At 40.7% G+C, this 14,193-nt stretch overlaps 1 protein-coding gene across 3 annotated transcripts in view; it reads right to left on the bottom strand.

The window, feature by feature from the left end:
• Window positions 1–2,251: 2,251 nt before the first annotated feature.
• The window catches only part of MAPKBP1 (mitogen-activated protein kinase binding protein 1), an 89,291-nt gene continuing 77,349 nt past the window's right edge, over window positions 2,252–14,193 (bottom strand). The window contains exons 25-31 of one of the 3 annotated variants that reach the window (XM_042883545.1): window positions 12,546–12,691; window positions 11,876–12,046; window positions 10,916–11,003; window positions 9,118–9,428; window positions 7,275–8,324; window positions 4,151–4,236; window positions 2,252–3,177 (exon numbers count right to left, since the gene is read on the bottom strand). In XM_042883545.1, coding sequence (XP_042739479.1) covers window positions 2,884–3,177; window positions 4,151–4,236; window positions 7,275–8,324; window positions 9,118–9,428; window positions 10,916–11,003; window positions 11,876–12,046; window positions 12,546–12,691 — 2,146 coding nt within the window. In that variant the 3' untranslated portion in view covers window positions 2,252–2,883. The remainder of the gene's footprint in view (window positions 3,178–4,150; window positions 4,237–7,274; window positions 8,325–9,117; window positions 9,429–10,915; window positions 11,004–11,875; window positions 12,047–12,545; window positions 12,692–14,193) is intronic. The other 2 variants (XM_042883626.1, XM_042883706.1) reach the window with 2 other exon arrangements.

The raw sequence follows: 14,193 nt of genomic DNA, 5'->3' as shown, positions 1-14,193 counted from the left end.
GGACCAAGACTATCTCTACCTCTACTCTGTTTTCCTGAATGTCCTACATATACTATTCTACTTCAAACTACACAACCTCTCTCCATCAGCTCATCCACATGCCTGATGCCTCTTACCACCATTCCATGCAGAATTTACCTCTGGTTTCCTGCATGCAGCCATGATGCCCAAGCAAAATCCAATCCAGGAAGCAAAACATACTCTGTCAGCTTAAAAATCCTATTTGCTTCACAAGTTTTCTTTCCAAGGAGTCGCTATGTTTATGAGGAGCATAAAACCAAATCGCTATGCCAGTTTCACTGGTTGCTGTTGCCCTACAGTTTGATGTGAACTTTGCTCTGACCCCTGGCTCTGACCATTTTTGCCACTACCTCATAACTGAAATAATGAAATGGATAATAAAACTGCACGAAGAAGTAGAATAAAGACCTCTCAAACCATAATCTTCAATACCAAAAGATACCTGGGTTGAAGGGGCTGCTGTTTTACCTGAGTGTCTTGAGGTCCCAGTACAGCAAGAAGTTACTAGGACATATGTTCACAGTCTGAATGAGGAGGAACTAATCATCCCAAAAGCAAGCTTGACTCATACTAACTCCATCACAGCCCAGCACAATTGCCACCACACATTCCACTTGTAGCCTCTCCAGCACACCTTTTTACTCAAGGAAACCGACAGAAAGTTTCTATACTTTTCAATTTGTCTTCATAAAAACCTCTCTGCCTACAAGACCCAGCACACTAATCCATTCAGCATAGCACAATGATGAGACAGGACTAGAAGATACCACTTCTAAAGTTTCAATACACGTCCATGGAAAGAAAGCTTAGCAAGGACACCTGTAACACTCAATGAGGCAGATTTACATTAGAGACAGAAGCAGTTGGAAAGCTCTGAAAGTGCTCCGCGTACTGCCACACTGCAAAGCACTGAGCAGTAGTGATCAGACAAGAGAATAGTGACAACTGCAGATTATTCAGCCCTAGAGTATACTGAAGAAATAAGCCATCCTACACCCAGTCTGGCTGGCCCAGTAGTAAAAAAAGGCTGTACTGCAAATCCCCAGTCACAGAAAGAGAAAGCAAAACAAGCCAACAGACAGCATTTCCAAGTGCCATAGGGCTTCGGAGAGATGACAGCCAGGACAGCAAAATGGAAGAAGACTGCTTCAAGCTTTCAGCCCACAGAACAAACTGATGCAGTCTAGCTATCTTTAAGTGAATGCCACAGATACTACCACTCTCTCACTCACATGAAAGCTTCTTACTTGCATTAGTTTTATAAACTGGGAGTATAAATGGGAAGTACACTGCTCTGCCTTAAAGTAAATGCAAGTAAATCAGAAGATTATGGAAAGGAGTGAGAATTATAAGGGAAGGTACTGAAGAGTTTTACTGCTAGTTCATTGTGGGGGGGTTTTTTTGTTTGTTTTATAGCTTATTGTTGACTAATAAAATATCACTGGACAGTTTTAAGTCTTAACAAATAAAAGCATAGTCTTAGAAAGGTGAGAAGAGTACTGTACACACAAATGCAAGAGGAGATGATTTTACATTTGTCAGTCAAGAAAATAATTAAACTAATTAAGAGAGGCTGGGGTGGGTATGGCAATAACCACATTCAAAAATGTTTTGGTACGCTCCTGGTAAACCATTTTTTATGGGTAGTTGGAACAGAATTACAACATGGACAAGAATCCCAGCTTTCTTGAGATGTAAATATTTTGTTTTCCTGGAACAAGAAAAAAAAATCTTCTATCAAGACAGTGAAATCAACAAATCATACGGATGAGCAGTTGCACTGAAGATCTCTCAACTCCAGAGTTATGCTGTTGGAAACCAGGCCTTGAGTGTGATTTCTCCACAAATAAATCATATCCCCAAATTTCCCAGTAATGATAACATCAAAGTTGATATCCAATTCCTAACTGTGAAAGGTGGCTGAAATGAACTTTTCTTTTTGTATATAGCTTCCTTTTTAAAATGTCTGCAGAAAAACCTAGTCTGGAGAACATCAACATAACACCAAATTCCAGATTAAAAAAATACCACTACTGATTTTGTTAGACAAACTCCAAAGCTTGGCCCAAGGGTTGTGGAGTCTTCCCCCTGGAGGCGAATGCAGATAAAATACAGGCATGAGGACTGTCTTGTGAAACAAAGAGAAAAGCAGACAAGAGTAGTCAAAACAACAGCAGGATTACTCCAAGTAATAAACTATGGAAGGAGAAGAAAGAACAGCAAGACAAAATTTAAGCAGAAACCAGTTCATTAATTGCACAGACACTCCAGCCTGTCTCCCTCTTGGAGATTTATAATACAGAGATTGTATCTCGCTGGGATATGGCAAGAGATTGACATTTTTTTTTGTTAAAGGATAGATACTAGTCACAAACATGACATAGAGCAACAGTCAGAAAAAATAAATTAATAAATAAACCCATAAAAAGTCTGCTTCTTGATTCTCCTAAAGCTTTAGAGAAGAAGGGATTGGCTTCACTTGGACTCCTTTGTCTTCAGTCCGCAGTTCAGAATTTCTTGGATAAATGAGATTTTCTTTGTTTCTTTAGATGCCAAACATCCTGATCTCCCGGCTATGAAGAAATTTCAAGGCAATTTCTCCAAACTCCTCTCAAAATTTTGTCTAGAGACAATCTAGAGACAGGAAGTTGAAGACAATTGGGAAAAAAGTGTTAAAAGTGTGCCCAGCACATTCCTAAGAATTCTAGCAAGTCAACTGCAGGGGCCTGAGGAAATCAGTTTATAAAGGTCACCCCACCAGTTCTAGACCAGTGTGATGATGGCATTGGTCTGAAGATCTCTCTGTGGTCCTCCTCTTCGGATTATTTCTGTGTATTCACAAACACCTGAAAGACACCACTTTTAGTGTTTTTTGTCCATGCGTCGTTCCACAGCTTGTAACAATAACTCCGAGTACTGTTCCAGCAAAGCTAGCGTCTGCTCATCTCCTAAATTCTTGGGACTTGGTAGATTGGCACCGCATTTGTCATTTAGTGACCTAGCAGTATCTTGTGGCTTCGTCAGTACCTCCTTAACCTTTGGCAGTTCTTCCTCATCCTTCAGGGAGTCCAACTCTTTCTTCATTAAGGAAAATGTTTCTGTCAGGAGGCCTGCTATTTTATCTTTGTCAGTAGATGACTCTGTATCATTTAGCACCTGAAAACAGAGAAGCAAAAGAAAAGAAAAAAGAATACATTGGGTGTCAGGTAGTGCACAAAGAAGCAATTTCAGCTCTTTTGGAAAGCGAAGCCAAGAAAAAGAAATACAGACCACTGAGTCTCCTTTTCTTCAGCAAAATTACCAATTTAATCATATAGCAGAATATGTATCTGATACAGCTAGTCACATAAGAAACAGGGGCATTACTCTAAAAGACTGGAGGTGGGAAGCGTATTTTCTGGAATTTGATGCCTTTATACCAGGTCTAAGAGGTGCTGTTGCCCAGCTGCAGCAAAGGGCCAGTGTTCTCTTCTTTCTGTCTGCCAAATGCAACAGGTCACAGGAATGCAGAGAGGTCACAGAGCTCATGCATGCACTGAGACTGAAGCTGCAGAAGAACTCATGGCAGAAGCTCACTGTGGAAGCTCCTCAACCAGTGTAACTTGACAGATCAGTGCCAAGCAAAGAAAACAAGAGTTGTTACACAACTCTGCCTCTAACGAGGTTCTAGCAGTAAGGGGGAGAGAAGAGTAGTTGCATGCTGAATTCCCATGATAATTTACTAATCCGTTTCTTGGGCATCAAAGATGAGGAAACAGAAGGGCATAATAAAATTTAAAGTTCCTATAATAGTCTGTATCTCTGAGGCATAGTATAAATACTAATTCCCTAATACCCCTTTGAAAAAGAGCATGCTGTTATCTTCAGCTTACAGATAGACAAAACACTTTGGAAAGTTAATTGATTTGCTCAGAATGCCGTAACGAGCCACTGGAAAATGCAGATGTTAGAAATCAAGAATCCCTGCCTGCCCAGTTCACGCTTAGGTGCAGAGACATAAACAGCCAGGCAGCTTCTGCCACTGAACTCGCAGTCAAGAGAATACTTACATGTTTAAGCATGCATATTCAGTGCTCGTAGGCTGTAAAGCCTATCTGCTGAAATAGATCATGTGTCAAATGTCACTCACCGCACGGTAAAGATGAATAGCTTTGCGCATGCTGTCCTGGAGCTCAGATACCACATGCTCACATTGCTCCACACTGATGCTCGATTCTGAACAAGAGGAAAAAATAAAAATTTAAAGTAAGGTATAGATAGTTCAATATCTGAGATCTCACAGCTGGGTAAAAAAGCGTTCTTAACATTATTCAAAAGATCACGTGCACACAGTTCTCATTCAATTTTTGGGCTAGTTTGAATCAGTGGGAAACATGAACTTTCCTTCATATTACTGACAGATGCTTCTTGTTTCAAACAGTCTTGTTTTTCCATTGCGTAGTTTCTTCAAAGTCAGTAATGGTCTCTTTAGATTACACTGATAACGTTGTTACAGTCAACAATAGTCAGAGATCACATATGCCATTTTCATTTATAGTTAAATTCAACTTCAAGTCTTCCAATAGCAAAGGGGTGTGATCCGAGGAGCCTCTAATTTGGCATCCACCTAGACTGAAACCTGCATACTCCCCTTATATACTGTTCTGCACAGTATACAACAATGAGCTATGTTGACTTATTACAGTGTTCTCTAGTGAGGACTGAGCTCTAGAGGACTGCTGACTAACAAACACAATCATAAAGGAATCACATTTCTGAACAGTCCAGGGTACTGTGACACCATAATTCAAAAACTGAAACTAAAAGCAAGGAACTGAAAAACACCACTTTCTTCCAGCCTTCACTGGGCAATACTCCCAAAGCATCAGAGCTGAAGGCCTGCAAGGCTTTAATAAAATAAACGCTTCTAAGAGTTAAGACATAAATCATGAATGAGGATGCTGAAACACACACACAACCTGCAGTTATCTTCAATTTACAATGGCCTGGACAAAGGACATTCAACTTCCTTCAGTTACCTATGAAACAGAACTTAGTCACATTACTGCTATTATTTCTGCACTTCACAAAGGTTATCGTTGAATAGGTGGAAGGGAACCTCATCTAATTTTATGAATACATGCAGAAGGTGTACAAACACTGCTAGAATATCCACTCATATGAATATATTGAAACACAAAAAAAAGATATGAACAAATCCATCTGTATTCTTTTTCCTGAATCACTCAGTCTTGTAGAGCTTGAGCACAGTGGGCTTCAGTTCCATCCAAGATTCTTGCCCTGCTACCTTTGTGGGGTTTTTTTTGCCCTACCCCCTCCCACCTTTTTTTGCCCCACTCCCCCAAGCCAGTTCTTTCTTCTCATTATTGTTCCTGGATTTCTTCTCTGATCATGCTTTTATGCTGGTCTCAGTCTGTGAGTGCCAATCTGGAGACAGGTCACAAATAAAACACAAATGCTTGAATAACAGGCATTTTCTGCCTGCAGAGCTCTTCAGAAACCAGCAGGGAATATTAAACACAGCAACAGTATTCAGTATATCTTCAGCATTTTAACTGTAGCTGTCAAAATGCTTTCACAAAAACAGTTAAGTCTCCTTAAGAGCAAATGTTATGCAAGCAGGAAAACTGAAGGATAGAAAAATTAAGCAGAATCCAGAAGTCACAGAGCAAGTCAGAAGCAGAAAGATCTCCGACTGTCAGCCCTGCAGTACTAGTCTAAATTGCCACATTATGATCCACAAAAATCACAGCAGATTGTTCACAGTAAAAGTCAGCTTCTCCAGCATTTACCACTAGAAGTATGGAAAAAGTGATTTCCAAGAAGGTGAAGGCTGACTGCTGTTAATGAGGGGAAAAAAAAATTGTGGATGCACTGTACTGACTGAAGGATGCTTCCGAAATACCCTGACAGGGTATGCTGTGCACTGCATTGGGAGCTGACTTAGAAAGCAAACAAAAAAAAACCCTTTTCTCTGAACCATCTGTGCTAACTCTGCAAGCAGATTCCTAGCAACTCAACAAAAATCATGTGATGCATCCATCGCTTGATTTCCAAGTCTAGAAGAGAAAACTCAGTATGAAGTGCACAAACAATTGGACTACTATTTTCCCACTGTAGAAATGATTCCACAGCTCTAAGTTGCGTTTCTGTTGGAGGAAACCTCATTTCAGTAAGGGTTAGAGATGGAAAGCTTCAGACGCTCAATGTTCAACAGAGCAACTGCTCTATAGCACAACAATAAGTCTATCACACAGAACACATTTCTTATTTTGCATACCAGTGCTTCAATTTTATGGTGTTTGATCCTTCTAAAAAATGCAATAAAAAATTTTAAACAAAACCAGATTCTCTCTCTATAATGCTGAGGTGCAGAAATACTGCATTTAAACATTGCAATGAATGGTAGAGCAGCTTGAGACCACAAAATGTAATTGATTAAAGTATTCTAGAGATGCTCCTTCTCAAATGTGAATAAGAACACAGCTTATAAAACTGTGCACTGTATAGTCCCCCTAATGTGCAAGATGTTTGTGTGTTGGCTGACATCCAGCTTCACACCGTACAACTCAGCCAACTAAGTCAGGAAGGCATTTCAGGTTTTAACACAGAAAAATCACTGGACACCTCAGCCATGGCAGGCAGGACTTTGATTCAGTTTTGAAGCTACCAGCTAGTTTTCATTTGATTAAAGTACCTTAAATCAGAGTTTGTAACAAATTCAAGAGCTTTTTCAGCATGTAAAATAGTTCCCCAGCTAGTAACTTTTTCTTTAAATCAGAGGTAATTTACAAATTAATCCATGCAGCTTGCAGACATGATGGCAGCACTCACTTCCTTGCTCTTACGCATACTATAGCAAGGAGCTCACTTTTGCCAAGCTTTCTCTCATGTGTGAAAACTGTAGGCAAACAACTCTGGATTCTGCACACCTGCACTTATCAACAAGTGCTGAGTGGCGTAACTTCATTGTCACTGTTATGTGTAGTATGTGCCCAACTAACACATATTGGCCTGCACTTTCATTTACTGGTCAGATATACCTGGAGAAGAGCAAAATTGGTGTAACCTACATGTACTACCGAGGATTCCTAGCATGTTAATTTATCAGGACTGTCCAAAAAAAATGTTTGAGTTCCTAGGTGCAACTGCACAAGGAGCTGCTGAGGTCTACCAACCATTCAGATATAAGACTCAGAGGAAATGGAAATTAAAGACTCAGAAAAAGATGTCAGGCTGAAGAAGAGTCTCACCATTGAGGGGATGACTTATGGAACGAGACAGGTGCAGACAGGACGAGACAGGCCAGAAGCTGGACGTAAAGAAATGTGATGGGATCGTGAGACGGTTCACAAAGACAGGAGACAGAAGGGGGAAGATAAGAGACGGGTATCCATGCACACCTGAGACCTGTGCCAAGGCAGTTACAGATGTAGGAGACCTCGGCCTGATGGGGTCTAGTGGGCAAAGTCCAGGTTGGTTGTCTAGCACACAGGCGATGCCGGCGGTCCTCTCCTTACACCTGGGCAGTGTGCTTTCAGGAGACTTCAGTTGCTGGACCTCTGAAAACTCCCTCAGTTTTAGATTTATGACCCCTGGCTCAAACTGGCAACCTGTCCTTGCAATTGGACTCTCTATTGGGCTCTCCTTAGCAAGTCCTGTTGAATTCTCTCTACCAGAAACCAGAGACCCAACAGCTTGATTCTCCTTCTTGGAGGTTCGCACCTCAGGGAATGAGGGTTTCTTTTTACAGGCCCCAGCAGGTGACTGTGGAGACCGTGGCTCAAGCAGGGTTTTGGTTTTGGTAGTGGGTGAGAAGGAGGCCAGTGTGGGTCTATCAGGCAATGGCTTAGGAATGTCGAGAATCAGGTGTGCTCGGTTTGATGATGCCAACTTGCTGTGAAAGGACTTGGGAGACAAGCAATTTACAACCGGCTGAAGCGCTGGCTTCACTGGGTAATTTTCTTTTACTGTTAACTTCATCTTCTCAGCATCTGCCGTGGGACTGAACTGTGTCTTCTCTGCCGCTGGTGGGCTAGTCCTCCCATCAGTCAACGTGTCGGTGGAGTAACCAAGGTACAGATTTTCCCCTACAGATATGCTCCTTGACATCTTAGCCCGGAAGCTGGTTGTAGGGTTCATGTAGGACTTTGGTTTTGCAGCCCTGACATCTTTGGCCAGCAGAGCACCAGATCCATCCATCTTCAACAGACTGGATGATAACGCCCTGCAATTATTAGGTCTGGGATCCTTCTCAACCACCATAAGAGTATGAGGACGCTGCTTGGCTCCAGGACCCTTATCTGTGAAAATTAAACAGACAAACATGCCAAAAACAGACAAGAGCCTGCAGTGAATTCCCAAACTGGAAAGCAACAGGGCTACTTCAGTCCATGTGCCTCAGCTCAGCCCCCAGAGGAAGTGTACAAAATCACTACTTCAGGTTAATATTATCAAGCCTCAACACTTCCTTTTTTCCCCATCCCTCATCTTGCTTGCACACTGTTGCTTACCTAAGGGGAGGTAAGCATATAGTCAGAATACCTCAGACCACCATGACTGTTAACTGAGAAGGCTGAGGAAACAGGCAAAAACTGTCAGTTCTCTAATCCACTCACATAGGCATGGAGTTGTGGTGGTAAGTTTTGTTTTTTAAAAACAAACTTAATGCTTACCCATGGCTCCATTGAGTTGACTGTTTCCAAACTGGGGTTCTTTCACTTCTTTCACACAGAGTGCATATATACAGTAAGCCCCCCTCTTACTGCACTCTTTTTCCCTTTTTCCTCCCCTCCTCACCCTAGGGAGCTTCACTTTTTGTCTGGAGCAACCACTCACGGCAGAAGGAAATTTCTTTGCAAATAGCCAGTTTCACCCTTGGCATTTCTCTCCCTAAAGCTGCCAGACAAATATCAGAAACTACTAATTAAGAAACCAACCTGTGCTACAAAGCAAAAATATTTTCCCTTGATGGGATAAGAATTAAAAGACACGCAAAGTCTGTAGCTCAGAAGACAAAGACAGAAAATTCATCTCCACTCAAACCTCCCCATTTCATTCCTGAATTTATACCATCATTCCAGTTGGAGTCCTTACCCTCATGAACAAGGTCGTGAACTGACTGTGCCTTTCTCATCACTGCATTCACAGGGCCTTCTGGAAAGGATGCAATAACTCGTCCAGGAGCCATACCAACTCTGCTAGTTTCCAAGGCTGACTTGCGTTTTTTCTGGGCATAAACAGCCCGATGCAAATTTACATTATCCAAGAGGTGGCTGTTTTCCAAAGAATCAGCAGGATGGCTGCTGTCATTTTTCAACAGGTCTTGAGTAAATCCACTGGTTGGAGTTGGAGACTCAATGCACTTTGAATCCAGTATCAGATTCGATGAGGAGAGTGACAAGCGCCTAGAGAAAGCAATGAAGAAATCCTAACTAAAACAAGTACATACATAGCCCTGGACAACCAAGCACATGCATTAAACCAGTTTAAAAGCCTTTCCTTACCCTACCTAGACTTTTAAAAAGAGAGAATTGCCCTAAGCTCTTAACAGTTCCATTTATCCCTGGGTGTACTGATCTTAAAGCATTCTACACCAGGCTACTCAATCCCAAGTAGCACTGAGTCAATTTTTCAGGGAGGGACTTCGTAAAAGGTGAAGGCAAGATAGAAGGAAAAGTTCCAGGAAGAGGGAAGAATGGGTAAAGTCAGGTAATGTCTCTTCTCTCAGCTCACCTTACTAACAATAAATTCTTTTACATTCCAAGATACTCCAAGACAAAGTAATTATACTTTTGTAGACTTATCAAAGTATTATTACTATGAAAGCTTGTCAGTATCTTCAAGAGAAAAGTCTTGTTTCCTCACCATTTCAACCAAGTACAGAGGGCTTACGTCAGAAAGGAGGCAACTTTTAGTTTGGTATGTTAGACAGATTAAAAGCATGGAAGTCTTCATAACTTAGAACTACTTCACTTACTACACCTCTAAAGTGCCAGTAACTTCCTTCATTCCCCACTGCAAGCTTCCAGAACCTTACACAATAACTAACCGCTGACTTTCTTCTTAAACACGAGATTTCAATGCAAGATAGACTAAGAAGCACTCCTGACAGCAGCAACAGCTGCATCTGAATAAAGCAATGATAAAAAAAAATTCCATAATGTGGTGAATCTAGATGTAGCTGGTAAAACACAGATGTACTTAAACCCAGCTCCATTCTACACAATTAAATTAAATTAAGCCAAGATTCCATGTTGTTATTTTGGAGGAATAAAAATGAGGTTTTTGTTTTAATCATTTATTTGAATCAACAGAAGTATTTACACCACCACTATGCTTTGCTCCTCTCTTTTTTTTTTTTTTTTTTTTTTTTTTTAACCCAAGGAAAGAAGCTCAGAGAGGCCTTCTGAGATGCTTTAGAGTTGAGGACTTTTTGGAAGTATAACATTCCCACGGGGCTCTGTATGAGACTGGAGTATCCTATGAAGGCATGGGACTGAGAAACGAGGCTAAGTCAAGAAAGGACTGTAAAAACAAAGGAAAAGTTGCCAAGCCTACTTTCATTGTCCAAGCTGAATGAAATGCAAAAGAATAAACAGAGCATAAATGGTCAAGAGTAAACTAGATGATAGCGATTCCTGCAGCTTAAACAATCAAGCTATTAATCATAAAACGCTTAATCAGATTTTCAAAAGAGGAAAAAAGAACAAAATAACAGTAATGCTTTAGGAAGAAACCAAACAGCTATAGTGACAAAGGACAGCATGTCCAAAATACAACCAACCTGCTGGGTGCAGAAGTCTGCTTTCTAATTTGGCCCAGGGCCTAGTACAAGACCTCACCACACTAGCAAAAATAGACAGACAGACACTCAAAACAAGCGGAATCATACCTGAGAGCTGGAGACTGGGAAAGAAAGCGAGATGAAATGCTGAGGTTTTCAGTTCTTTCCAGACTCCTACATGAACCACCTAAACATTCTGATTAAATGAGTGCTTTAAAAAAAAAAAAAAAAAGGTAAAAAAAGGAAAAAAAAAAAAAAAAGAGAGCAATTTAGTTACAAAACAAATAAACATTCTGATATATACATTTTCCCCTCACAGAGACTGTTGAATGCATTTCCCTCTCCCCTCATATTCATGAGGATTTTTTGAGCTAAAACAACAGAATTAAATAATTTAATTTGCCTTTGCCTTTTCTGTTCTACTTAGATTACTCTGCCTTAAACTGCTAATCTCCCTAAGGGGTATGCCTCCTCCTTCTTCTCTTCCCTTTGTGTTCTATCCTGCTTGTAGGACTGTGAGGTACTGGCATCAAAGCAGGAAACAAATCAATCAACTGGAAAGAAAACAGTACTAGTAAAACAAATAGCTCACACAGATACTGCTACATGCAACCATTATCAATTCTAGAAAGATATGCTTTGTTCTGGAATTGGTCAACAGAGATTAACCAGCTCCTTTGCCACTCTGATGTCTCCTCTTATTCTATCCCTCCACCCAGTATTCCAGCCTTTTCTTTTGTGACATTTGTTATGTCTTAACATACCACTAGAGGCCACTACACACCACCTATGGGGACATACATACAATTAATAGTCATATAAACTATGAAAAACTAGTGCTAGAACAAGAGAACTGCTCTTCAGGATTCTGGGGACAATACTTAACCCAAACTAACACAGACTTCAATCTGATCCAGAGAGACTTGAACACACACAACAACAGACTTGTCAGACGTCTCTCATCTTCAGGCATCTCTTCACTAAATCCCTGTTTCCCCCTCCCTATACTTCTCTACACAGCAGAATGACCTCACAGAGAAAGTGCTCAGACTAAGTAGAGAGCTGTACCTTTTCTATCAGTGCTGCCCAGGGTCCCAAAATGCTGCTTGAGGAACTTCTCCTGATCAGGTATCTGAGGAATTTCTCCCACTGGCACGTTGGTACCCACATCCTCCTCTCCTTCCTCTCCCTCCAGATCTGAGATGCCATCCACGCTCAGGGGCTCAGTGCTTTCAGAATCTGGGAAAAGGCACAAACCAAAAATAAAATATAAGCTACAACAGCATAATCACAGTAATATCAGATTTAAAAAGATATTCAGAAAATATGCTAAATTAAGCAACTTACATCCAAAGTGTTACAGTTGCCAAGTCAATCAACATTAAATGCAAATTCTCTGTTCTAACACCCAGGCAGCACAGCTTAGGGGATAATCAATACCAAGCCTGTCTCCTCTTGCTAGTGAGAGGAAAAAGTCAAAGGTTTACATGGCAAGAGCACTTCAACCAAGTGCTTCTACAGTGGCTTCACTGAAGTGCCTGTTCAGATGAGCCTAAATCTTTACAGCACGACTAGTGCAAGTAACAGGAATGTGACCTCAGCTCAGTTCATGAAGAGGATCAAGTACTTAGAGATCAGGATCACAGCTGATAAACATAGCACAACACAGTTCAACCAAGTTCCTGCAGTGTTTCACATCAGGTACAAATTATAATATTATAATATCTTTGCATCTTACCTTCATTTGGATGGTCTGGGCTGGAAAGACGACTGCTGCTGTAATCTACAGAGCAGGCACTGTCTGGACTGTGTTTGTCTGGACATCCATTGGTCTGATAACTTCTATTTAGCTTCCCATGGAGCAGTGCTTTTACCTGGTACTCGCTACAAGAGAGACAGGAAAGATACAGCACTAGAAGAGACTTGTTTTAGATTTAAAGAAGAGTGCAGTCTAACTTTAAGGCCTTACCTGTGTTAATAACAACCTTGATTACGAAATTAAGGCTTTCAAGAGAAAAAGAAGTTTACTTCTTTCATGATAATACATTTTTTGCATTTCATTAAGCTTGGACAGTGAAGTCTCAAGGGGATTGTCTGACTTTCTGGGTGTTTTCAGTTTCCCATGATTACAAGGTATCAGCACTGCACTGCCCTGGCTCGATTTCCAGTACGGTTGAAAAACAGGGAGTGTTTTCATCAAGTAGACCAAGACTAAGATCGGGCACATGATACAAACTCCAGTTTGTCAGAAATTTTAGCCCTAATACAGTGATTTTTTTTCATGTTTACAACCCATTTCTTTGAGTCACTTTAGTGTTACAGAACAGAGAAGATTTAAGCAAGACTAATATGAAGAATATCAGAAGAAAAGTACAGTACTGTATGACAGAGTTCCTCATTTCTTTTATGACTTTATGAGTCATACTCTGTTGAGTGACACAGATGATGCTCTTTTTGCCTGATGCCTGAGGGCAATACAAGGTAGACTGCAGAAGTCACTCAATGGAAATGAATGGCAAGTACAGTACAAGTGCAAAATGTGCATACTTCGAGACATGTCCAGCCCCAATCCAACATCAACAGAATGCCTCCATTTCTTACATGCTGGAACAGCATGTGGGTTTGTCCATACTGTTATCATAGTAAAGTTTAAGAAGTAAATCAAAAGAAACTGAGAAAAAAACTAGCAGCTTCAACTGCAAAATCTTGGCACGTACTCTCTTGTGTAAAAGTCTAAACTATCAGCTCATTCTTTGTAACAGAGGAGGAAGAGACATAGGGAATTAAACAGTTATTAGCATCAGGTTAAGAAGGGAAGAATAATATTTGAGAAGGAAAAACGGCACATGAAACAATGCAGAAAATTCAGTAAAGTAAAATTCAAACAGAAGAAACAGCAGAGGAAGGATAAAGGTTCTCTACTGTCTCCAGCATCCCTGCAAATTCTAACTCATGTAGCCTATTACATTTTCCACAACAGTGTCATCACATACTACATGTGTTAGATTCTAGCCCAATTAGGTTTGAAATTATCACAAATGATAGTGTCGCATCATTTCTCCCAGGCAGATGTTTCACTATCCTGTATACATCACTGTTGGATGGTTTTCCAGCTTTCAAATTTTCTCTTGCTTATTTCAACCCAGATAAGGGAGAAAGCAAAATATTGGAAGAGGCTGCTAACACACAGCCTCAGATGAAAGATTATTTTAATGGCGCCCTCTTTGTTTCAGCCTCCTTTAGCATCAGGATGTCATAAAACCCTCAACTAAATGTACCTGGCATCAATTAGACAGTAAGTCAACTCATTTAAGTTACCATACGAGCTGCAAGCAACCTAGAACAAGAAAGGTGTAAGCCATACACAGCGGAAGGCTCATTTTTGT

The sequence above is a fragment of the Lagopus leucura genome, unplaced genomic scaffold (assembly GCF_019238085.1).
Source record: "Lagopus leucura isolate 7727_CA_CO unplaced genomic scaffold, USGS_WTPT01 Super-Scaffold_1, whole genome shotgun sequence".
In the NCBI taxonomy this organism is placed as follows: domain Eukaryota; kingdom Metazoa; phylum Chordata; class Aves; order Galliformes; family Phasianidae; genus Lagopus; species Lagopus leucura.
The sequence above is the reverse complement of the archived record's forward strand: the minus strand, read 5'-3'. Positions and strand labels throughout refer to the sequence as shown.